This window comes from Sparus aurata, chromosome 22 (assembly GCF_900880675.1).
Source record: "Sparus aurata chromosome 22, fSpaAur1.1, whole genome shotgun sequence".
In the NCBI taxonomy this organism is placed as follows: Eukaryota; Metazoa; Chordata; class Actinopteri; order Spariformes; family Sparidae; genus Sparus; species Sparus aurata.
In genome coordinates this window covers 16322001-16347812 of record NC_044208.1, presented here as the reverse complement: position 1 = coordinate 16347812, position 25812 = coordinate 16322001, and the positions used below count along the sequence as shown (strand labels likewise).

The 25812-nt window shown below is 39.8% G+C and overlaps 3 protein-coding genes and 2 long non-coding RNA genes across 6 annotated transcripts; 3 read left to right on the top strand and 2 right to left on the bottom strand.

The window, feature by feature from the left end:
- Positions 1 to 1347: 1347 nt before the first annotated feature.
- On the top strand, positions 1348 to 11230 carry rhag (Rh associated glycoprotein). Its single transcript, XM_030405030.1, has 10 exons — positions 1348 to 1652; positions 6041 to 6224; positions 6448 to 6598; positions 6740 to 6887; positions 7207 to 7373; positions 7464 to 7601; positions 8460 to 8581; positions 8788 to 8858; positions 9007 to 9080; positions 9353 to 11230. Exons 1-10 carry the CDS (start codon positions 1469 to 1471, stop codon positions 9425 to 9427), a joined length of 1314 nt encoding a protein of 437 aa, XP_030260890.1. The 5' UTR covers positions 1348 to 1468; the 3' UTR covers positions 9428 to 11230.
- LOC115573925 (uncharacterized) lies at positions 5703 to 13273 on the bottom strand. The gene is made up of 4 exons (XR_003982380.1): positions 13127 to 13273; positions 8755 to 8836; positions 8402 to 8562; positions 5703 to 6189 (listed from the first exon to the last, which is right to left on the bottom strand). It is a non-coding gene; the product is annotated as an uncharacterized LOC115573925 (long non-coding RNA).
- On the top strand, positions 13241 to 17019 carry LOC115573924 (pinin). Its single transcript, XM_030405032.1, has 7 exons — positions 13241 to 13424; positions 13798 to 13870; positions 14783 to 14944; positions 15197 to 15258; positions 15361 to 15447; positions 15591 to 15680; positions 15771 to 17019. Exons 1-7 carry the CDS (start codon positions 13422 to 13424, stop codon positions 15819 to 15821), a joined length of 528 nt encoding a protein of 175 aa, XP_030260892.1. The 5' UTR covers positions 13241 to 13421; the 3' UTR covers positions 15822 to 17019.
- Positions 17012 to 25812, bottom strand: rd3 (retinal degeneration 3, GUCY2D regulator). 2 transcript variants are annotated; one of them, XR_003982379.1, is made up of 4 exons: positions 25481 to 25812; positions 22976 to 23289; positions 17560 to 18121; positions 17012 to 17152 (listed from the first exon to the last, which is right to left on the bottom strand). XR_003982379.1 is itself a non-coding variant. In XM_030405031.1 (3 exons), exons 2-3 carry the CDS (start codon positions 23263 to 23265, stop codon positions 17755 to 17757), a joined length of 657 nt encoding a protein of 218 aa, XP_030260891.1. In that variant the 5' UTR covers positions 23266 to 23289; positions 25481 to 25812; the 3' UTR covers positions 17012 to 17754. The 2 variants fall into 2 exon arrangements, 1 of the variants encoding a protein (XP_030260891.1); XM_030405031.1 differs by having other exon boundaries at positions 17012 to 18121.
- LOC115573926 (uncharacterized) lies at positions 23217 to 24046 on the top strand. The gene is made up of 2 exons (XR_003982381.1): positions 23217 to 23352; positions 23795 to 24046. It is a non-coding gene; the product is annotated as an uncharacterized LOC115573926 (long non-coding RNA).

Here is a 25812-nt window from a genome sequence, read left to right as displayed (position 1 = left end):
TACCAAAGAGGCAGGTCTAAGTACTTTTCGGTAGTTTATATGTCTGTAGTAGTTTTTTTCAGAAAGGCCAAGTGAGCGTGTCAGAGCGAGGGCACAGGAACTAGGCAGGTAGGAAGTAGCCGTCTCAGATCACAGTTCCAGTCAGTCCCATTCTTTCCTGTGTCGCTGCTATTATTTTTGATTTATCTGTCCATCTGTCTGTGGACAGGTTTTGGTAGTGCGGTGGCAGGGCAACCTCACACACTGTCACAAAACGTTATAGGCATTTTTGTGACGAGTTCATTAGACAGTGGGAAAAATGTTGTCACCATGATCTGATCTGTAAATGAGTTTTTCTTAACACACATCTAAAAGCACTTTTGCTACTCCTTCGCTCTGTCTGATTAAATGTTACTGCATTACATTGTAATGCATATAACTGAATGTAATGACAATCAAGTTGAATTATTAAGTTGAATAAATGGCTCATAACACACCACATTGTAGTTGTTCTGTACAACGTGGAAACTTTAAAAAATCAACAGTGTTTTACTTTATTGTCAAATCGTTTTTACAGCCTTCTCCATTTAAGGGCGTCCACAGGAAGTGTTATAGTTGTTGACAATATGTTAAAAAACGGTGACAACTACAAAATAGTTGAACTACATTAACCAGCTACAAGATTAAAACTCTGCTTATACATTTAATGGATTAGTAGTAATCGAAACATTTTTTTCTGACAAAGTCCATTCACCATTACAAAGTACTTTTAGTTTTGATACTTTAATGGCATTTTGCTGATAATAATTCTGTAGTTTTTGCCAGTATTCAGAAAAAGAAAATTTGAACATGTACTTTAGTATTATTTACTACTTTTACAACAGGTGCATCAGTTAAAAAAATTATAGAAATCATTTAGTATCAAGGGAACTGTGTAAGGTCATCTGCACTCAGAAAGAGGAACAATGTTCAGTGGAGCAGATAAAAGAGGACACTCAATAACAAGAATACTTGTATGAAAGCTACTGTATATTTTCTCAAGAAGACTACAGTTATAGTAACTCTCTTACATATAACAGTAACTCTCTTCATAGACATTTATTGTTCAAGTTTTATTGTCTGAACATTTAAGTCAACGAACATAACTTTGACAGTGAAAAATGAATGGGAAGGAGCAATCATTAAGTATTTCTCCCATGTCATTATGGGTGTGTTTTGCTTTGTCCCCTCCACATCCAGAGAGGAAACTCATCCCCGCGAGCGACGTGCACGAGGGGGGTGTTCACCACCCAGGGCCCCAGTCTTCTGCACTGTCATTGGTCACCATGAAACCTGCATCAGTTTAAAACCAGACACGACTTTCTTCCCTCCCTTTACACAGCACAACCCCTAAAAAGACAGATAGGGAGGGACAGACAGGCAGAGTTAGTGAGTGTGTGTGTGTGTACGTGTGGGTCAGACTGTTAGAGATAACTAGAGTTTCGTCAGGATGCCAGCATACGCCACCAACATGAGGCTGAAGTTCCCCATCGTGGCCTTGGTTTTGGAGATTATCACCATCATCCTGTTTGCTGTCTTTGTGGACTATGATGACGGGAAAGGTCACGGGCACGGGCACCAAGAACATAGCAATGAGACTCACAACGAAAAACCACCCATGGCACTCTACCCCAGTAAGTCTACCTGAGGGATGCTCTTCTACTGGATGTGATGTCTGGTCAATAGACTGCTTTTGAAAAGGGTAAAAAATGATGGGTCAACAAGTTTTTATCTCATGCCTCTAACACACTGCTTCTGCTGCAGCTTTGAGGTTAATATTGTTGTTAATTGGTGAAAATGCACTCTTAAAACAGATATCAAATATCCAGCAAAGCTTTATGACACATTACAGAAGTGACGTCCTTATTATACTTAATCAGGAAGACAGGGCGGAATAGGCTAAAAGTGTTTGGCAAAATGCTGAAATGAAGCTTATTTCTGTTTCTAAAACAGAATTAAATCTACAAATCTTCCACAATTTAAAGGTTTGGTTTTTAAGTCTCTAACTTTGAAATTCTTTGTAAACTAAAAAAAAAACCACCCTTCATTGGAATAATGTGACATCTGTAATAAGGTTGTAATTTCCTATAAACAGAAATAGAAGAATCTAAAGGCTGTTTACAGAGCAGGTCTGCTGAATGCAATAAGAGGAGTCACGGGGTCGCATTCTCGTTCGTCACAAAGTCTATTCATGCACATGCAGCTGAGGAGTCAAGAGGATCCTGCAGGGAAAAGTGTCAGGTCCCATGCAGTGAAGGTCACATGTGATTTAAATTAAGGTCTGAAAACCACATAAATAACAGAACAACAAAGACGGGTGGGAGATGGAGCAACAGAAACGCTGGTTCAAGCTTTTGCAGCAGTTGGTGTTGCTTTCAAACAGTTTTTATTTTAACTACAGCACAGTTGAGGGGTTTCTTTGCACCTGGTCAACGTATTTGCATTAAGGCAGCTGCAATTATGAAACAATGTTTCAATGTATGAATGTCTTCTCATGGCTGGGTGGGGCAGGTGCCTCCCACAAAGATTAGCTCAATGGTCACCATTAAGGCCTCGCATATCTTACACTTCAGATGGGATGTTTTTTGCAATTTAAAAAACTGTTAGAAAACTATAGGAAGATACATGTTTTTATTATATGCATTTAAGTCATTAAAAATATTAGTCTGTATTAAATATATGTATTAGAATATTTATTGCATCCATTTTTTTTTCCACAAAAAGAGAGATTTATCTGCGCGTGCCAACAATCAAAAGTTGCTATCACAAAATGTTAGGTGAAATGTCTGCAGATGCCTCTAAAAATGTATAGTAATCTTGCAGAACAGGCTGAGTAAAGCATTCTAATTATGCAGAACGGGTTATAGCTGTGACCAATTTAAAAAGTCTTGTGGTTGTAATTGAGAGGAACCGCTATACAACCCATACCAGACATATCTAATTATAGGTTCAAAGGAAGACAAACAAGCAGAGAAATGTGGATTGCAGCGAGTAAAAGCTATCACAGCTTTATCATCATGGAGCAGTTCAATTTTAAAAAAATGTAAATGACAGAAACAGTTGGGGTTGTATGGTATGACGAAGCACTGCATACTTTTCTAATTAAGACTCTCTGAAAGTAATTTCATCTTAATGAGGAGTTCATTTGTAGAATGAAAACATCAAAAGGCAAGGACTTTTTTAAAAAATGAAGATAATTCATCTTTATGAATCTGTTGCATCACTCATGGACTACAGCAGGTCCTTAGGGGATTCCCTCCCTCGTCTTGGCTCACTCAATTCGTCCGCAGATTACCTAACATCTGGGCGTGGTGCCAGTCCCCGTGGCTGCTTTCCAGCTTTACCTACTCCCCATTCTCAAACTACTGTTCACTTGAATCCTCCACTACAAAGAGAGCAAGTCTGAATCACCCAGCTGTGAATGGGAGGGAGGTCAGAGTGCAAGATGAAGGTCAAATAGAGTTTCTTCAAAAACAGCTCCACATCAGATAACTACACCCCGACTCGTTTCTGCTGATATCAGTTCTCAGTGCTGAAAAAGCTGAGTGCGTGTTATGCAGCGTTTAACAAGGACACATGAGGGTTTTTCAAGCTCACCATCAACACAATTTTCACAATTTTGTCTTGTTAAATACAGACTTTAATAGAGCCACAACATCTGGCCTTACACATTTTGTGTGACTATAATAATGAGTGAAGCAAAAACTAATTCTTGTTATTACTAAAAAAGAATTTGAGACACTAATCTTAAAGGATATTTTGGTTATTGAGCAGCCAGGCAACCGCTTCGACTGAGCAGAGTTGGGAGCTCAGTTTTTAGCTGATTACTAAATGATCAATGCCTATAAAATCTCTATGAAGATGCAGGTGTTTCCATGTCTCACTTTTTACCATAGGACATGTAAAAAACAAAAATTGCTGACATAGTCAATATGTAATTATTGTTTGTGAAAATAGATGTGGATGACTTTAATCGCCCTTATTAGTCTGACATTCAAAAGCTGCTGCATTTTGTTCTGTGTTGTAAACATAGCCTGAAGTAGAAAAATACAAATATTGCCATATTCCATGTTTGATACATAAAATGTAGCATGTGTGCTTGTTTTCCTCATATCTACTGTAGATATGTCATATCAATTGTCTGACAATAAAGTGGCGTTAAGACAAGTGGAAGTCGTAATGTGTACAGTGTATGGAAGCTCATTGTCTTTCATAGCTCAAAGCCAAAAATGAGTAATTGATAAAAGCATCCTTTAAACTGAATCTTTCATATTATTTGACAGAATCAGAGCCTGAACGATACTGGATTTTGGGGGCTGATGCAAATACTGATAAAGGGAATACAATTTTCCAATATCGGATATCGTCGATATTCCTTGTCATGACTATGTGGGTGTCAAACACAATGATATGTGAAAACAATAAACCTCACTGTCATAAATGACATCAGTGCACTGAAACAGTAAACCTCTCACCTTAACTGTAATAAATATAAATTGGCCTGCACATCTTTTTTCTACATTATGTTCAGTTCTATTTAAGTTGTCATATTGGCACATATCGGACGACTTATGTACGATAACAATGCATCTGATCTGTAATACTGGCCGATCTAGAAAGAACAGTTTTGTGAAAAGTCACTTCCTTTCGCAAAACTAGACAGGAAAATCAATACCACTCTCTATTTTGTATGGTAAATCCAAAGCTACAGCCAGCAGCTGGCTAGCATAGCTCAGCACAAAGACTGGAAACAGGCAGAAACAACTAGTCTGGCTGTTTCTGCATGAAACAATGAGGTTTACCAGAGTCTAAAGCTCGCTTGTTCACATTATACCAAGTTTGTTTAATCTGTACAAAAATTGAATTTTGAAAACATGTTTTTGATTTTAAGGGGTCTACTTGGCTGGGTGCAGTCACCTGACGTGGTCTCCACTGGTTGCCTAGCAACCTCATGGTGACTTCAAGACTTCAAGAATAAATCAAATGAGATATAATGTGTTAATTTGTGATTTTTGATCTTACCTACAGACAGAGCTAGGCTAGCTGTTTCTCTAACATTTCCATGCTTTGTGCTAAGCAAAGCTAACCTAACCATCTGTGAGTGGTAGGTTCGTATTAAGGCACAGATGTGACATTTTTATGTCTCTCATGTCATTCTCGTGCAGCAGTACCCTGCCTTTTTAAAGACCGAACTGTGTCCTGTCTAGACAATAGTGGCTGCATTCATGCTTATTACAGGATGAGATAATGAAGCACATTGTTTCTCAACCTGCGCACACCTTCACCTCAATGTGTTTTCCACATACAGGGCATATCAAGCTCAAAGGCCTTTGGAAAACAGGAGTTCCATTTCCTGTAACAATGTCCTGTCTGGGGGGGGGGGGGGGGCACCCGGTTTTACACAAATCCCCCCCAAATTAATCCTTAATCCTGATTTGTGGCATATCTCCAATAATCTTTTGGTTGTGCATCCTTACTGCTCTGGACAGAGTGAAAACGCCATGTAAGGACAGTGTCAGGGGACTTCTAAACCCTGATTTGTTTTTCCTACTATCAAGTGAGACTAATAGATAAGGGTGTGCTAAACGTCTCATGCTCTTGAAACTACACAAGTTTAAACTTATTAAGATCATATGTGCTTAATAGAAACAGCACAAGGTCACAAACTCTACAGGAACAGTGGGAACATTTTGCAGGATCCCATTCGCAGTGTGATTTAATTGCTTTCCCAGCTAACAGGTCATGGCTGACAATACAGCCCCTGTGGAAGGAAATGACTGCTGTGAAGTCCAGTAACTGCTTGATAAATCATTTAAACTACAAAGTCAAAAGAATACCACTGTGAACAGCAAAGACGTTGCAAATTGGTAATGTCTAATGGAAGATAGGGCATGACAAAAGTGTTTCGTCTGATTCAATTTCTTGTCCACATTTAGCTGAGGCTAAAGTGGGTCTCTTACAACAAAGCAGGGCCCTGTTATCGAACCAGCAGCAGAACTGACTTCCCTCCTCTTTCCTCCAGTGTTTCAGGATGTCCACGTCATGATCTTCATTGGCTTCGGGTTCCTGATGACCTTCCTGAAGAGATACGGGTTCAGCAGCGTGGGCGTTAACTTACTCCTGGCCGCCTTCGGCCTGCAGTGGGGCCTCCTCATGCAGGGCATCTGGCACCTGGATCATGGCAAGATCAAAATGGACATTCTCAAGTATGATTGTCTCTTCTGCACGTGCAGCTTTTCAGTAACTGCCTGACTTACATTTATGCACGTATAAATCACCAACTTTGTTGCTGCTCAATATGAGAGCTGTGACCTGCCCCGTTGGCTGCTGCTGAGTAGCTTTGAGAAATGATGGTTGACCTGTGCTGCTTTTTGTCCTCCAACTCTTCTCCTTATCCTATAATTTCTGTTTTGTTCCCTCTCCTTTCAGAATGATTAACGCAGACTTCAGCACAGCCACAGTCCTGATCTCTTTCGGGGCTGTTCTGGGCAAAACCAGCCCTGTGCAGCTCCTCATCATGACTATACTGGAGATCACTATCTTCTCCATTAATGAACATCTGGTGGCTACGGTCTTCAAAGTAAATGCACAATGACACATGCATGTGTGGATAAACTAATTTGTTTAATTCCAGCATTATGACAAAGACCTTCTGTAAACAGTTTTTTTAAAAAACGTTGATTGGCTTGTTTCTTTTTTCTGCATCACCTTTTTTTAACAGGCAAATGATGTTGGAGCATCTATGATCATCCATGCTTTTGGAGCCTACTTTGGCCTGGCAGTTGCTCGAGTACTTTACCGACCAGCTTTAAGAAATGGGCATGAGAATGACGGATCTGTTTATCACTCCGATCTGTTTGCTATGATTGGTAAGATCCAGTAGGATTGCGTTAAGTAAGAAAGTTGATATAATAAAAAAAACATTTATTACATTTGACAAATCATTTTATTCAAATTGAGGATTGTGGGTGATGACATAAAATATGACATTCTTTGTCATCACTGGCCTCCTGCACATGTATGACTGGTGCCACCTTGTGGACACCACTAATAATGCTGCATGCACAGTGATCAAGCAACAGTGACCTCATCTGAGTGTCAATCCTGTAAAAGATATACAAATACTACAAATGTGATTCAATTTGAACCATACATCGATACAAATGTCTTCATCTCTCTCTCCCAAAGGAACTGTCTTCTTGTGGATGTTCTGGCCCAGTTTTAACTCAGCCATTGCTGAACCGGGCCTAACTCAGCTCACAGCAGTGATCAACACCTACCTCTCCCTGGCTGCCTGTGTGCTCTCTGCCTACGCTATCTCAAGCCTCGTGGAGCACAAAGGAAAACTGGACATGGTCAGATAAGCTTTTCCTTTAATACCCACAATAAAGCTATGAAGAATTTTGTTAAAAATCAGTTATATAATAGTTTTAATATTTCTACAGGTTCACATTCAGAATGCCACCTTGGCTGGTGGTGTCGCTGTAGGAACATGTGCTGACATGAGCATCGGGCCGTTTGGGGCCATGCTGATTGGATTTGTGGCTGGCATCATCTCTACCCTTGGCTTCAAGTTCCTCAGTGTGAGTTGAAAGTCAAAGCAAAGGTTCAAAACAAAAACAAAAACCCAGTAGACTAATAGTGATTTTAAGTTATAGTTTTTTGTAAAGTTTTTAAAATGTATGGTGTAAACACTTTGACAGTAGTTGTAAGAAAATCTTCAACGATTTTACTAATGTAGTGGAAAAACATTTTTCAGCTTCCAAAATGTTAATATTTTCTGTTTTTCTTACTCTTAATGATGGTAGGCTGAGTATATCAACTAAAGTCACTAGTTATTTTACAAACAATTAAATGTTTGATAAGCTATTTATCAAGCAACTGTTTCTTGTAAAGCTGTAAGTGATGTTTTTATTACTTTGTTAAGTTCATTTATAAACATTATTTGCATGGCAATCTTGAGGTTGTAACTTGTGTTTATAAACCTTTACAATTGCTTTATAAAGCGTTAATAAGGCATTTTGTTGTTTGTTAACAATGAAATAACTACTACTTACAAAAGTTTCCTTAACTGTAATTTCAGAAGTTATTAATGATGGTTATTTTAAAGTTTTACAGTTGAATATCTTTGGGTTTTGCACTGTTGGTTGAACAAAACCAGATGTTTGAAAATGTCACTTTGGACTCTGGGTAACTGTGATTTTCATTTCCCTGACATTCCAAATAATAAATAACAAAGAAAACTCATAGTGAAAACAATCTGTTGCAAAACACTTGATTCTTTAACAAAAATGTTCCCGTTAGCCATAAAGTGATATGTATACATAATTGGGTTCTATGAAGGCGTATGCCTGGCTTTGAACATTAAAAATGCATATATCACCTTTTAAAAAGACGCATCTTTGGTTGTTACATGAGGTCTTTTTTTTCCTCCGCTGCAGCCCATACTGGCATCGAACCTGGGCATCCAGGATACCTGTGGAGTACACAATCTGCACGGCATGCCTGGCATCCTCGGCGGGTTGGCTGGCATTGTGGCTGTGGCTTTGGGGAAAAAAGAAGGGTAAGAGCCCTTTTTTCTCACCACTTCATTACATACACATATAATACACACACACACACACACACACACACACACACACACACACACACACACACACACACACACGCACACACACACAGTATGTTGTAGCTTGGAAGTAATTTTATTCTTCAGTTATACATATCAGTTCTTACACTCCTGTCTTCCCTCCTCCTCCTCTTCAAAAGTACCGTTGCCATGCAAGCTGCTGCCTTGGCTTCATCCCTCGGGTTCGCTCTGGTTGGAGGTGCCATTACAGGTAGGTGGAGGGGAAAACATTATAACATAAATGTGACGGTTGAATTCATGAGCACAGGGTGCGTCAGTCAAAGGGAAGGCTGAGGGTTGGAATGATTAAGCGAAAGGGCAACACCTGAGTGACCAAACAATTCATTCTCTGCTTCAAGGTTTTATAATGAAGTTGCCTTTCTGGGGACAGCCTCCAGATCAGAACTGCTTCGATGACTCCATTTACTGGGAGGTAAGAAATCCCACTCCTCATAAATATTATCTCTAGGTTCTGACTGTTGAGCGTCACGAGTGATGGATGCAGTCGTACAATATTTTTTAAAGTTATTAAATTAGTTGTTTGGAGAACATATTACATGGATGTGGTTCACTTCATTATTATAATGCATTTTCTGATACTCCTTCTTGAAACACCAAGCCAATAACTGTCCGATGTCCACTTCACATACACTAGGTCTATTTTATCATGCCATAGACAAATCATTTGGATGTCATGTTTTGCAGGTTCCTGAGGAAGAGGAGGAGAATGAGGAGAGCTTGGCTCACGCCGATCACTCAAAGAACAAGGCAGAGGTTTAAATATCTGCCCAGAGTCCACTAATCTGGAAATGAAGGAGAATAATTAATCAGCTACACTGTGTCTGCAGAGATCAACTTGTCAGTTTTATCAATGTGATAAACAAAAAGGCTAGACAATTTACTCCACTCATCAACACAAAAACCAGGACTGTGGTCAGTTCTGAAGAAATACAATGACACATCATCATGGCATGAGATTGTAATGATTAATTCATTAGTTGTCAACTATTAAATTAATCATCAAATTTCGTAATCCATTAATCAGTTTGAGTCATATTTAAGAAATTCTCTGATGCGAGCTTCTTCAATGTGAGCACTTTTCTGGTTTCTTTACTCCTCTATGACAGTAAACTGAATAACTTTGGGTAGTACACATAATAAGACATTTGAGGATGTCATTTAAGGCATTGGGAAACACTGACATCTTTTTTTTCTCCATTTTATAGTACAAACAACTAATCGATTAATTGAGGAAATAATCAACAATGAAACAGTGAAAATAACTGTTAGTTGCAGCCATAGTATCGTTTCTATTTATAATTAGGCAGGTCAGTGAAAAGTCCAAAGTACCCAGCTTTTTTTCAAAAATAAAGTTTTGATTATTTGAAAAGAGAACAGTGACCTTCAGGGATTTCTTCATTTTCATTAAACACTGAAAATCGCCATGAATCATTTCTAACAGTCATGAGCCGCTGTAGAAAAAAAACACACCGGGTCACATCAGAGCTTCACTGCCGATACACAGTCACTTCCAAAAGCTTTTTTTCAGTATTTTATTTTTATATTATCAAAAAGCATAAACGCATGTCTTAAGATATTAGTATAGTGTGTATTTTTTCATCATATTCTCTTTTATATTTCTGAATGTATTTCTGCTGAGGCTTAGGTCAAAGAGAGTGTTATCTGCCTTGATCCGCTGCTTCATATCACCTCACTGGAGCCCAGTCCTTCTGCGGGGAGTCAGAGTCAGCCTGAGCTCTGACATGGGCAGGGATAGTCGCATTATACCTTGTAACTAATGAACCCTCAGGTTACTTATGTTCCACTGCTTACAGTCATTTTCTACAGGGCAGCTGTACTATTGCTTTAATGCAATGAAGATCGCATTCAGAGCTGTGCATTTTGGCATTAGACTGGCTGTCACTGGACGAGCTGAAACTCATATTTTTGTGTTTTATCTATATACATCCAGTGTACTCTTCTTACATGTACATACAGTTTAACTTTAAGATGGTTTGACATGGTCGGTTTTATGAACGCCTTGCAAGGTTAAAAAAGAGCTACTGGTACTGAATATTTTTCAGATATCTTTTAAAGAATTCAACAGGAACATACACACCTAAAAATGAGAAGGTTCGGGCATTTACATACGGTGCAAATGTGACAATTAGCTCAATTTTATTTACAATTTTCACAGTAACATTTTATGCATCAGTTTGCCTGGTTTTTATCTGTTTAGTTACTGTTGAATTCTTTTTAATTCTGAGTTTTGGTCCGTCACACCTGCAACAAACCTCCTGTGTATATGACAGCATTGGAGAGCAGCTATTTCTTGCTTCTCAGTGTCTTTTTAAGCTGCATGGTGTTGGAGTGTCTTTAACAATAACCCTTTGGACTGCAGGGCTGGATTAAACTGACTACACACATAGTAGTGTTAATCAATGGTATTTTGGTTTGTCAAATGATTTTTGATGCCCAGAACACTGAAACACATCAAGATTTTGTATTTTTATACAGTGGGCATGTGCTTGTATTTGTATAATATACTAATACTGTCATAATAAAAGATGTTTTTGTACAATACCTGTGATTATGTGTGTTTTTGTGGTAGTAATCATAGACTGAGTTTAGATATTTGTTTAAATATTACAGTCTCATGGCTTCCTTACATTTAACTGTCGCTTGGCACAGTAAAGTCTGGAGTAAATGATGATTACGTTGATTATGTCGCTGGTGAGACCCTGATTTTGGATCTAGCAACATAATTATCACGATAGCTACTGGGTGGATGTCACGAAATTTTGTTCAGACATTCATGACATCTCAGGATAGATTGCAATAATTTTGGCGATCCCCTGAATATTCCTGTGGCGCCACCAGCAGGACAACATTCAAACTTGTCTGTAACTTTGGTCTATGACAAATTCCTACAAACTGAATGACCTATCAGAGCTCAATGTATCAGCCAACAATATCTTAGTTCAAGATTCAAGTCTGTATTGTCATTGTGCATGTGGATCAGTAAATATGTCAACTTCTAAATTAGCTCTGTATCCTTACCTGTCTCAACTCTAAGTGGTTGTTCCCCAGATTTGGACAGATTTTGGAAGAACTGCATTTTTGTATTGTGCACCTTGGTCATGGACTAATAAGCGAAGTGATCTAAAACCGGACACACTCGTATCTCTTGAAGAATTTAAGGGCATCATGAGAAATGTGGTGAAGCAGGTCAGGTTATTTAAATATGTTCATCATTCCATTATGTTTAATGTAAATGTATCTTTGTGTAAAATGTTCATATTTTGGTGGTACATCTACAAGTTCAAGGCATTTTTATCATATTTATATATCAGAGGCGATATTCTGTATTTTAGTTATCGGTGTCTGTGTGCGATTGCTGATTAATTAAATCGATTTTAAAATTCACAACTTCGGCTCTAACCGGCATCCTTTCTCATGTCTGTAGTCACAATCCTGTGGTCTAACTCAATGTCCCACCAATGGCGCTATCTAATTGTTACACGTCACAAGTAATGGCCTATTTAAACAGAATAATCTGAATCTGCAAAGTAACTAGTAACTAAGTAGCAGAAATAGTGAAGTAAATTGTACTTGAGCCCAGTACTTAAGTAAAGTGTACTTAGTTACATTCCATCTCTAGTTATTCTAAACTTTGACACCAAGACTCCTAATTTTACTGAAAATTTATAATTGTTCCAATAATTGTTATTTTTTGGTCACCTTGTTATTACTAATGGGTATCTGCCCTGAAAAAAACATTAATTGGTTGACCCTTTATTTTGATTATGGGTATGGGACTGTCAACTTTATACTGACAGTCAGATATAGACTTTTTTAATTTTGTGGATATTAAACATGACTTGAAAACCTTTTTCAATCTTTGAAAAAGGTAGAAAAAAGATGTGCCTTGAGACTCTCTGAATTACATTTGTTTAAATCCGTAAAATCTCCGTAATTCAACTTATCCTCCTTTTTCCTTTTTTACTATTGTTTTTGTTTACTTGTCGCTATTTGTTTTTTATTTACACAATTAAGTGTTTTTGTTTTGTTTGTTCTTTTATCTTGTGAGCATGATTAGCATGCTGATGTTAGCTTTCAGCTTAATTGACACGCCTCCTTTACATCAGTAAGGGTAGACATGCGCTAGAAACACTAGTCCAAAGTGGCCATTAAGTTCATTCACCATCTCTCTCAAGCAATTTTAACAACTCCTTAACATCATAACTTTAGAGAAAGCTGGGTTAATTGCAGAGCTGCCGTTTTAATCTGCCTTAATATTAGCTAGCTAGCCAGGTGTACCGTTGATTAACTGCCAACTGTAACATTGATCCTTATAACTCTAGAAAGATGAAGCTATAAGGCAGGTAAAGTACACTTCTACAGCTTAAAGGCAGCTTCACATGAAAGCTGCAGATACTAATTTAACTTCGTATGTTCTAGTTAACAGCCTAAACTCACCTGTTCTAAAATGTTCTGACTCAGCAGCACTTTGCACGATGAAGTGTCGCTCCTGTCGTTCAGCAGCAGGGGGCGCTGTGTGGCATCTGTGGGCCGTTTCCGTTTTCCCTCCGTTGTTTTGAAGTCTAGCCGCGGTGCATCATGGGATACAAAATGTCTCCTAAGACTGTCGGCTGAAGCTAGTCTACTAGAGATAATTGCGAATAAATATATATATTTTAAACAATTTCCAGCGGGCGTTGTGTCCGTATAAATACATATATATGTGATATATCAACCGCAACCTGCTGGCGTAATGGTGAGTAAAGAACATCTTCTTTCACCAGCAGTAGTTTTTTATTAGCTTAAAACGCATTTAGCTTTAGCTTGGTAAACGTAGTCCAGGTAACGTTCAGCACTAAGCTACATAAAGGGCAATCAACGTGAGTCTTAAACCAGAGGTTACTTTAACAGGCCACGATTGGAGGCATTTGGTTACCTGTTGTGAATAGCCAGGCGTAACTTGTGTGATGTGTACCCGCCATCTTCCTAGAGCTCAGATTGCAGTTCTAAAAAATCATGTCCTGTCACATCCTGGACGCAGTCACACACACACACACACACACACACACACACACACACACACACACACACACACCAAACATATTTGTCAACATCTCTTATGTTTCCAGTCAACGAGAACGGAGTGCAGAGTTTCCAGCTCCAGCTCCAGATCAGATGAAAGGAGGAGATCAAGGAGCAGAGGCAAGGCTGCTTACGTAGAGGACACACGAAACTCACCATCATGTCCAAAACTTCACTCGTATATAGAAACTTCCACCGTTTTACTGTTGTTTTGTCAGTTTCACTACGGGAGGAAAGCTGTGTGCATGTTATGTTGTTTTAGACTAAACAAAACATAATTGGCAGTGTGAACCACATGCCAACGTTAAACGCTGGTAGAGCTAAAACAATTTGTTCGATTGATTCATCAACTTAAGTTACTGGAAAATCTTGCAAATATGTACGTGATGCTGCAAAACTGTTGAGTCATCATGTTAATGCATAGAGGTTCCTCACCCATACACATATCTGTTTATTTTATATTAAGTGCATTGTGTTGGAAAATGTTAGAAAATTAGACAGTTTTTAGAATGTCAGTAAAATCGCCCCTTGGTGTGATAACTACATTAAAACTACACTAAACTTTTACTCATAATGAAAAAATTAATTGTACAATTTGAATTGAGGAAAAGCAAGGTACATTTGCAAACTCACAAAAATGTCATTGTTATTGATATTATTATTATTTGCTGCTGTAAACAAAAAATATCTATCATATTTATGTTTTCTTTCTTGTGAGCGATTTCTTTTTTTATTCTTTATTCAAAATATCACTCTTTAACACGGTTTTAAAACAGTTATATTTCAAGTTATTTGGGAGAACCATGGGAGAATAGTTGGGACTTGGGTGACAACTAATGACATACTTTCATGACATTATACTTTCAGTAATGTCATCGGTGCATCAGGTCACTGTGGTTGTTCAGTTTGCAGCTATTTTGTTTTACTTATCATCAGTTCTCATTTCTTGTTTTAAGCAAGAACACAGGGTCACCTTCATTGGAATTCCTGAAGAAGGTTCCATCTTCGTGTCTCTGTCTTCTGTTTGTTCAGGACGAGAGAAAGGGAAGCGGAAACGCAGCCGGAGTAGATCTTCTTCGTCTTCCTCTTCCAGTTCATCGTCCTCATCCTCATCCTCCTCATCGTCATCGTCTTCTTCTTCGTCGGGTTCATCACACTCATCTAGCCGCAGTTCGAGTAGCTCTAGCAGTAGCGGTAAGTGTGTCTTTAAAGTCTGAGCACATCTAAGAAACCTTTGATGGCTAAATGTGGCTTTAGTGGTAACTTAACTTTCTCCTGAAATGTAATTTCTACTTCTGCTGAATTATATCCGTCTCGGATGCTTTGACAACATTTTTCCAACAAATTGCTTTTAAATCCACATTTTATGTCTAAGGATATTGGTACTGTTATGATGAAAAAATTGATTCATTGTGCTGGTTTTTGTTTTTTTGTTTTTTTTTCCAGACTCTCGAAGTAAATCCAGAAAGCAGTCTAAGAAAAGGAAAAAGGAGAAACAACACAAAAAAGTAATCTAATGCATTTTATTTTATGTATTTATAAAATGAAGTGGTTGGAGTATTCTATAAGTAGCTCACTTAAAACTAAGTCAAATGTTTTTTTTTTTGCAGAAAGGAAAGAAAGAGAAGCGACATAAACGTAAAAAAGACAAGAAAGCTAAAGGAGAGGAAAATTCGGGACCTGTACAGATATCCAAGGTAACTTCCCATTAAGAATGCATTAAACAGAAATTTATTTTCTTACCTGTGTGACCATAAATACTTACATGTCGATGAATCATATTTAGAGTAATGAATTGTAATATTCTGGAATCCTTGAGCATACATTGTTTTTCTTTTAGTACTTGAAGGACCGGAAAAAAGGGAAGTACAGTATGATTTCAGGGAAGAAGATAAAGATGAAAGTAAAGAAGTCAAAGAAAGACAAACAGGTAATCTCACATTTTTGCTGTTAAGTTAGCAATCAACAGCATTTTCATAGTTTGACAACTGATTAATTGAGTTTGCCATTTTTGTTACAGCGGGATAAAAATCGAGCAGAACTTCTTGAGTTCTTGAACTCTACCCTGTGATGCCCCTGTGTACGCCAGTAGCTGTTCTCAGGCCTGGACATGTCAGCAGAACTCAGGACACAACAACTCAGCTCTCCAAGAAAAAGTAAAGAAGGGTTTTCTTAGAAAGATATGATTAATGCTACTTATATCGACAAACCGGTTCGGCACCAAGCCAGAGCATAGGAGCTGTATCTCATGCAATGAAGTGGTGAAAATATAGCACCTCACATTACTGCCCAGATGGCTAAGTCTGCAGCGTAGTCTGAGTTTCTGTTATATGAGATCTGTTTATGTTGTGCAGTGTCATCCATAATTTTATCTGTGGCCACCTAGATCAGTTAAAGGTGAAAAATGTAGTAGGAAAGCATCAGTCTGAGCATTGAACTGCCAGCAATTGGCTTCTGAACGTGTGTTCACCCCTTTTTTTTATTCCAGGGATTCTACTTGTCATGACCAGGTACTTAAATTACTCACAGTGCAACTCAGCTGCAGACAGTTTTGCTTGAGATTCCAGTGTGTTACGCTAATGAATGCTAGTACCGGCTAATGTAGCCACAAGCTGAGATGAGGAGCAAGCAGCAGACGTCTGCTAAGCTCACTTCTTTCTATATACACACCTCCAGATTTATTATCATTTTCCAAACATGTAGTCTTCGGCCCAGGTGACATGGACTTGACTGACATCACTTGAGGCAATTCATTAAATGTTTTGCAGCCCGCTCTGTTGCCACAAAAGTCTTTCAACATATTCTTTCACATTATCCAGCTTTGATGTGTAAAATTAGTGGAGTTCACATTTTTCTGCTGGTTGTTTCAATCATTCATGCCAACTTTACGACATGTTGGACTGGCCCGTGCATTTATTGTTCTGTAGATAACTGACCATGGAAGGTTGGCTATGAGAACCACAGTGTCACCATAGTTTTTTTATGTGTACATTTTGTTTAAAATGATGAGAATCAATTCTGCGTTGTTTGTTGATTACTGTATTTCTTATCCATAACATTCATTACCCCAAACTCTGTCATGGATATTGTTTCAGGATCAGTCCTGTTATTAAATCAAAGTATAATATACAATCACTTATAGTCCCCCTACATCAATCCCGTTGAAAGCTTTATATTGGTGATGGAGTAACGTGATGTGTACTGTTGAAATTTGCTGTGTGACGAACAAACAAAGCAAGAAACGGCAATAAACTGCTGGGAAGATTTTACTTTGAAATGTTTAATTCGAGAAGGTCTGGTAACATTTGTTTGTGCCTCTTTCTTCCAATACACCGTCTTGCAAATGAAAGCTTTCAGTTTGCTGACCTTGGAAGATGAATTATTGTGCTGAGTCTTTGTGTGCTGTTGGGAGAAAAACAAAGAGCAGTCTGTGGCGGGAGAGCGTGACTCACCCTCTGAATGACTTTATGTTTATATTGACTATTACTGATAATTTGTTTTAAGACTAAATGAGTAACATGAATACATAAATCTCATGCGAAACATTCTCTCTCTGCACTGCAACAGCCATTTTGCGCCGTGTGACTTGGCATCACAAACATTTTTCATTTGCTCCTTGTAGAAAGCCATTAAATGACATAAACATCCCTACCAGGCTACAGCAAATAGCCCTTTTGGCTTAGATGCCAATGCCTACAAAATATAAGACACATCACTGCAAATTGCAATAATCTCACGCAGAGCTGAAACTTTTTTCAAATCCCAACAAAAGGTGCTGTCAAGTTAAAAAAAGATATGAGGAAAATCACCTGGCTCTTGCCCCTGCAGCTGTTAAGATAAAGCAGTGGATGTCTTAAATGCTGATTGGTCTCATACAGAAAAGAGTGGGAGGATGATAAGATTCATCCTGCCGCGTCTGGTGTAAGGTGGACATACTTCAGCAAAGGGTCCTGAGTTCAGCATCTGAAACGTCCCACCATCACTGTCCCATGAAGAGCCTGATATCAGACAACCTTACTGCTGCCGGTTCCTTTGTATCTGAAGTCAGGCATGCTCCACACCCTCTGTACCCTCTCCTCCCCCTCCATCCCTCTCTCCACATCCTCTGACACCGTTTTGAGGTCGCTCAAACCCGCCCCGTCGGCCACAGCAGAGGTCAGGCCCACTGTGCTTCCGAACGGGTTGATCTTGATGCGGGACCTGAAGTTCACGAGGGACATGCTCATGGCACGCTTGTTGTTCCACTGGCGGGCGAGCCGCTGAGTCTCCTGCTCCTCCTTCAGCTGATCCAGAGCCTCCAGGAGGATGGAGCGAAACAGGCCGGGCACCTCCTGCACCTCAGGCTCATTGGCCTGCAGGGCCTCCCTGAACCTGTGCAGAACAAAAGACAAAACACTGACCGTTATATTCCGACATACACTTTATACCTACTAGTACTTATTTTAAATCACTTTTAAACCTTTAGACTATACACACATGTATTTTACTGTTGTGTTTTTCCATTTGTTAAAACGCATTTGGTTAGTGGCATACAGATAAACTGATAGAGGGTCACTGCGCAGATATAAATGTATTTACAATATCTCTCATTTCTATCTAAATGCGTACCCATGCAAATTAACTGAAGAGAGGGCCTTTTTTTGTTTATTTCTACCCGAGGCTTTATTCTTGCCTCTGAGCGAAAACCACACCAACATAATGGCAACTGTTATAAAAAGCAACATGGATCACAGTCGTCAGCCCCCTCCCCACCTGTGTAACCAGCACACTCCAGCTAACCCCCCCAATTACTCCTCCTCCTGCTAACAACAGAAACCGAGGCCTTAATAAGCCCTTAAATAGTGCTCTATTTGAGAGCATGCTTCCCAGTAAGTGTGCCCAGTTAGCTGATGATTGACCTACTTCCCCTCAAACACATGTTAGCTCTGAAGAGAAATCATGTTCATGGCTAGAGTGGTATTTATTATATATTATGTGTGTAGCTATCGAAACCTTTCGCAACCGTCACTGTGATCATACGTAAAAGGCTGTAAACGTGAAAAAGAAATATCTCCTTCAATCTCCCTCTTCAAAAGTGGGAAAGGGTTTAATTAGCAGGTACAATTTGTAATTCAGTTGTACATGGAAATGCAGCCCGACTGTCAAAATCAAAAATACGGAGCTGTAATTCTCTAATGTTCAGATTATTTAACCTTTAGTAGAGGATTTACTTAATCAGAGCCATTGATTAAGCGTGAAGGCTCTTTCTTCATCTTCAATCAACTCACTCACTCTTCACTGTTACAAGTACTTTTTTATTTCTTCTCAGGAAGCGGATTTTAATCTACGTTCATCTTATTACTTCCATTTTAAATCCAACACTTCTGTACTGGCCAACTAGATATTTCTGTAAAATGTACTACCAAGTGCTGCACTAATTTATATTCACATAAGAAATGCTTGATTTTAAAGGTGTAATTTGTAAGAAACTGACAGAATTTTTAGCTCCGAACCTAAAGGGGGCAGAAAAACACTCTCTTTCAGTCTGAATTAAACTTGCTTTACGATTAGCGAGGCAATTAAGCTCGACTTAGTTCAGTAAGATAGAGAAACTTGAGTTCAGATGGTGTCCGTTTGCATTTTTCTGTTTAATCAGAAATGTATTTTTCAGAGTTGTCTATGTAATGTGTTGCAGGGATATCCACTGAAGTTAGCATGCTAAGCAGCTAGCCAGGCCTGCCCTGTGTCTTAGTGGAAGAAGTATCAGATCCACTGTCCTTGAAATTCCACGAGAATCTGTTCACGTGATTTGACGACAGAGAGACAAACACTAAGGGTTGTCTTTGGTAGAGACAGGGACACTGAACAGCTGCCACCCAGCACATGGCTCTGTAATTCTATGGTGTCACTCTCCATTCATCTGCAGCAGAGATGTCTTGAGCTTGTTTGGGCATCTGTTTGGGCCTCAGGTGTCTTGTTAGAGTTGTACAGTTTTTGGGATGCAGTTTGAGTGGCGTTAATGTGAGAAAGCAGTGAGGTGCTAATTGAAACTAGAAATCACACACACACACTGGCGCCAACATCTTTGTGTGATTTTAATTAGCTGGAGACAAGGAGACCTCAGCTCTCAGATTGGCTGTGAAGTGTAATTAACACTTTCTCTGAGATTGAAGTACATCTGGGCACCAGCCAGTCATTTCTTTATACACACCATCGGCCTCAGCACAGTGACTCTCAGTCAACCTGTGGTCCGCACGAAGTGATAATAAAAAATGTATTATATCACAGAATAAAATCATGTTAGAGGCATTAATAAATATATAAAAAAAAAAAAGAATAAAGGAGTGGGATTTTATGAAAAAGGGTTACATTGTAAAGTGGGAGGTTTGTGTATGTTTTCTTTGTTTTTGCTGAAGGGAGGGTATGGTCTTCTAACTTTTGTTTTTATTTGATTTTAATACTCTTTGTGACAATTATTCAAAGAAAAACAAAAAATGCTTTGCACAAGAAAATTGGCCTCTCTGTTATGAGGAAACATCTGCTGTTTAAGATATAGTTAGATGATTTTTCGCTCCTTTCCAGGCAAAGGGATGTTATGACGCGCACTGGCATGAAGAGTGATGGCTTGTTAACACTGTTCCATTCGTCTCTGTTCAAACAGCACTGAAGAGAGTCAGAGCCTGAAGTTGAAGATACTAAAATAGTAACCACGGTTACTTTGTCAGTGGCTTCTGTGTCATCGCCAGCTGCCTGATCTGTACCGCTCATGTGCAAATCTCAACAGAAATGAGAAAGTCTCCTCAGTTATGTCCATCATCAGCTCGGGAAAAAATTAAACTGTGTCTAAATCAGAATGGTTTTTTTCAGGACATTTTATAACAAGTTTAATGTCTTCTGGATGTAGTCTAATCAGGTGTGTGACATACTGCTTTCTACTGTTCCCAATTTTTTCGGCAAAAAATTGTGTAAATATGTAAGAACTGCCCACCTGGTGAATTCATGCTCCAAATGCATTGAGGGCAGCACATCCCTTGAGCAGTCGCTAACTGCTGCTAACTATCAGTGCAGCTAGAATATCTGCAAAAACTGGAAAAGGACAATACCCTTGGCAGCCCAATAAATTACAGACTGTAGCCCGGGGAAGCCATGCCATGCATCTATGGACTCCCTAAGATACACAAGGAAGGAGCGCCACTCAGAACCGTCATCAGCAGCATCAACTCAGCTACCTATAACATATCCTAGCTCTTTTGGGCGGTAACACTCAACACCACATCAAAACCTCACAGGATTTCATCAACAAGGTGAGAGAAACAACACTGGACCCAGACGAAACAATGGTTTCTTATGATGTCACATGACTGTTTACATGCATTCCCACTCAAGAAGTGGTAAATACAGTGAAGAAACACCTGCTACAGGACAGCACTCTATCCAGCAGAAGCAAATGTGACTGCCTTACTTGACCTCTGTCTGATGACCATCTAAAGGTTTCTACAGACAGAAGCACGGCTGTGCCACAGGCTCACCACTGTCCCCAGTGGTGGCCAACCTCTACATATAAGAAGTTGAGAGCAGAGCCTTGATTACCTTCCCAAAATCTTGCTCCCAGCCACAACATCAAGTTCACTCGGGAAGATGTCAGAGGAGACAGTCTGCACTTCTTGGACTGTGCAATACACACTGAACAAGACAGAAGCTTCAACATCGAGGTGTTCAGAAAACCTACACACAGAGATCAATACTTGCTGTTCAGCACTCAGCGTTTAAAACCTGTGGCAACCCAAACTGAAGCTTTGTCAAAACCTCAAAAGATCCAGAGCAGACAGAGAGGAGAAGACAAGAAAACGTTACAACATCGTTATTCCTAATGTCAGGGAAATATCTGAGAGGATCAGGAGGATCTTCAGTAACCATCATATCTGGGTTCACTTCAAACCTGCCAACACACTGAGGCAGAAACTTGTCCGGCATCCTTAGGACAAAACACTCAGGTATAAGCAGAGTCATGTAGTTCATGCTGTTAAATGCAGCCAGGACTGCACAGATTTGTACACTGGGGAAACAAAAAAACCCTCCGTAAACAGATGGCACAACACAGGAGGGCCAACTCCTCAGGTCAAGACTCTGCTGTCCACTTACATCTGAAGGAGAAAAGTCATTCCTTTGAGGACAACAATGTAAACATATTGTCCAGGGAATACAGATGGTTTGAAAATGGAGTAAAAGAATCCATCTATGTCAAACTGGAACGACCATCTTTGAACAGAGGAGAAGGCTTACAACATTACTTATCCCCCAGCTACAATGCTGTACTGAGTTCCCTCCTAGACAGCTAAACAAGCATTCACACCTGGGCTCAGCTAGCCCTAGCAACCCACATGTAGGCCGGTTGGATCAACGACCCACAAGTGACCCTAAAAGCCCCCACATACAGCCCAGACTCAAACCAACGGCCAACTGCCTTTATCCGACCACTCCGTTGCCTCTCGTCTGACCCGTTCGGCAGAAAAGTTGGATTGAAACATACCGACCAACAGCTGCCAATTACACAGTAGCATGTACGTTCTGCGCTTGAGCGAGATGCAATAAGTCTCCTTAACATTGGGTGGCGCTAGTCTCGTGCCAGTAATACAAAACATGAAAACAGGAAATGACGGTTTGGAGTGCATAGAAAAACAAAGCGCACACCATAGAGTTCAGTGGCACACACAGAATTCCGCCCCTCCCACACACCGCGCTGATTAGCTAGCACACCACCAATCAGAATGGTCATACAGCTAGCACAACGCCAATCAGAGTATCCAATGGCTCAGACAGCCAACAGCCAACGTTTTCAGACTTCGCAAGTTGAATCAGAGTTGAATGTCCACGCGGTTCCAAAAGCTTCCAACGCAGCTGAACACACCAAACAGTTTTGTTCCCAAACTCGTCCGAGTCTCCCCAAGTGCTTTAGATGGCCAAGGGTTGGCCCGGTGTGTTTCAGGCTTAACGACTCTGAAACTCAGAGCTCACACGTGTCCTTAACGACTCTGTAAGGACACTCCCACACACAGTTTAAAACCCTGCAACTCCCCTCTAGTTAGTTGCAACTGAAGAAGCCTCTTGGAGGAGAAATGTCTTTGAGAAATGTAAACACGTCCAGTTGCCTATGATACAGCACACAGAATGACCATGACCTGGATGGCTAAGAACCTTTATTAACATATTGCAACAGCTACATGATGAGTTTTCTTGTCTCCTTACTTGAGTATGACCAGGCCGCAGCAGGGTGGTGGCATCTTGGAGCAGAGGTCCTCCAGGCCCAGCCTCTCCCCGGTGCTGATGCTGAAGGAGGAGCGAGGCGTGCTGGCCAGCCAGCTGTAGTCCACTCCAGTCTTTAGGCGTCTGTACTCGCTTTCCCTCTCTCTCTGCAGCCTCTCCGCCTCCTTCAGCTGCCAGCTGAACTCCATCATCAGTGTGTCGGTCACCACGTCCGCCGGGTCCCTCTGGGGGCTCCGTTGATATGGCTCATTCCAGTTGAACCAGGAGGCCATGGCCTTGTTCTTCTTCACAGCCCCCTGCAGAGGGAGAGGTTATCACAGGTGGTCAGCACACTGATATGGCTTCAGATGTTTGCTCAGGTAATTGATTTCACATTCAAAGTGGATTGTTCAAGGTTATGTGTGACTGGAGAATAAAAGGAGCATGCATACTGCCTGCAGATTAGATTTGCTGCTGTTATTTGAAGAATGAAAGACTTCTTGATGAGACATCTTTGAGAGGTTTGATAGTAATAGAAATATCTACTTTGCAGAGAGATGGGAGAGAACTAAAACAAAACAGAGAGTTACATTGAACATTGAATTGTGTGTCTCGTTCAGTTGATTAAGTGATTTTCAAGGCAATTTGAAAAATCATCATTTGTGGAGACCTTACATCTGCTGTAGTTTGACATCATTTGTGACACTACAACCACTGCATGCAGTTTTCACACCTCAACATATTCCTCAAAGAGGACCCCCCCCCCCCCCCCCCCCCCCCCCCATCGTCCTCATCCTCATCCTCTGGCTCTTTGTTCTACAGGTGTCATATCCGCTCCCACAGATGCTGTATTCAATCAAGCTCCATTCAACTGTCGGGCTTTTGTCATTTTAATTGTGATAAAAGAACAAAAACCTACCGAAGAGGCTGCTGAAGGTCATTAATGTGACGTAAAAGGACCACCTGAGCTGCAAGAGGTCCTTTTGTTTTTGCAAGCCTATGATAATAAGATTGAAATAACTGATGAATTAGTCTGTCAAAGATAAACAATTAGAGGAACGATTTCGATATTCATATCATTTTCTGAAGTCTTTTTTCATGTACAAATGCTGAACACGCTCTTGCTCCAGCCTCTTAAATGGGAATCTTTGCTGTTTTTCTCTGTCGTTTTCTGATAATAACTGAATTCCATCTGAAAATGTACTCAACGAGTTTCGGATGCAAAAAACTATGAAAATACAGCAATCATTGTTCTATTCCAGCCTCTCAAATTTTAGAATTTGCTGCTTTTATTTGTCACATACCACATACACTTTTTTTTTTTTTGCGAGCCAGGATTGTCTGACACTGCGTTAAATAGAGCAACCAGTCATTTTTTCTGTAAACTTAATATCTTTGGGCGTGAGACTGTTGTAGGAATAAAACATTTTCAGCTCAGGAAAGTTGCACTGGGGATTTTTTCACTATTTGTTGGTCAATATATCAAAAAGTTATCGTCAGAGTCGCCCTAAACTGATGGGCTCGATTAAAAAAAAAAAAAAGAAGCAATTTGAAGGTTGAGCATCTTTAGAAATTGTGATGGGAATCTTGCAATCTTGAATCTTGTAGTGCACATTATTTTTGGTGCTGCACCTGTACACATTTTTGCAGGTAGCTCTTCGATTAGATGGACGTTTAGTTTTAAATCTGTCCTCTTTTAATCTTGTTGTAATCTGTTCATGTCCTGAGGTCACCTCCAGCCCACAGCAGCTGTGCATGCTTTATACAACTCTACAGGTGCAGTAGTGAGGCCAGACTCTCAACATGTGCGGAGACAGAGGGAGGTTAGGCGCAGCCCTGCACTAACCTGCGGACTAACCCTTCAAAATGGAGTCAAACACATCCAGCTAACACAGTCGTCCGTCACAGTGCCTCCGTATGATAGACTGCATTGTTAGTCCATGTTTTTCAGATATTGTTTCAGCGCATATTCTTTTACAGAAGAGAAACATTTGTAGGGTAATAAATAAACAGGATTACAGCAGCTGATGATTAGTTTCATTACTGATTAATCAATTCATATTTTCTTTTATAAAGTATCATAAACATTTTTTTTAAAAAAGAGTCCAATTTGATGTCCTGAAGGGTCTTGTTTGGTCTGACACACAATCCAAAACTCCCAAATATTCAAATGATTATATAGCAAAGCCAAGCAAAGTATACAATGTTCATATCTAGATTGCCATTGCTTTAAAAACTGAAACAATTGTCTGGATATTTGCTGACTGACTGAAGATAAGTGAGCTGAAATTGACTTATTTTCCCTTGGCATATCCGGCTTGATTGAACTCTCTGTCTTTCTTTCTTTACCCAGTAAAATCTCTGCTTTTCAGGGACGCTTGTGTTGCCGGCTGTACTTCTGACAGATACGAGCAGATTCTCTGAATATGTCTGAATTATTGCTGGTCACAATCATTTGGTCCAGGGTTTGATAATGAACAGTTTTTAAAAACAGAATCATTTTCTTACCTCCTGTTCTCGTTCTTCTTTTTCTTCTTCTTCTTCTTCTTCCCCTTCTTCTTCTTCTTTATAAGTTTTTCTTGGACTCCACAAGAATCAAAATTGCTGAAAGGCAGACGATCCTCAGAAATCAGATGTGTGTGTATCTAAAGGGAGAAGACCGTCTGAATGAAAAGCAGAGAGAGAAGAGAAATGGATTCTCTCTCTCTGCACTCCCGTCCTCTCACACGGTCCCACAGTATTATCTCCACCTCTCTCTCTCTCTCTCTCTCTCTCTCTCTCTCTCTCTCTCTCTCTCTCTCTCTCTCTCTCTCTCTCTCTCTCTCTCTCTCTCGTCTCTC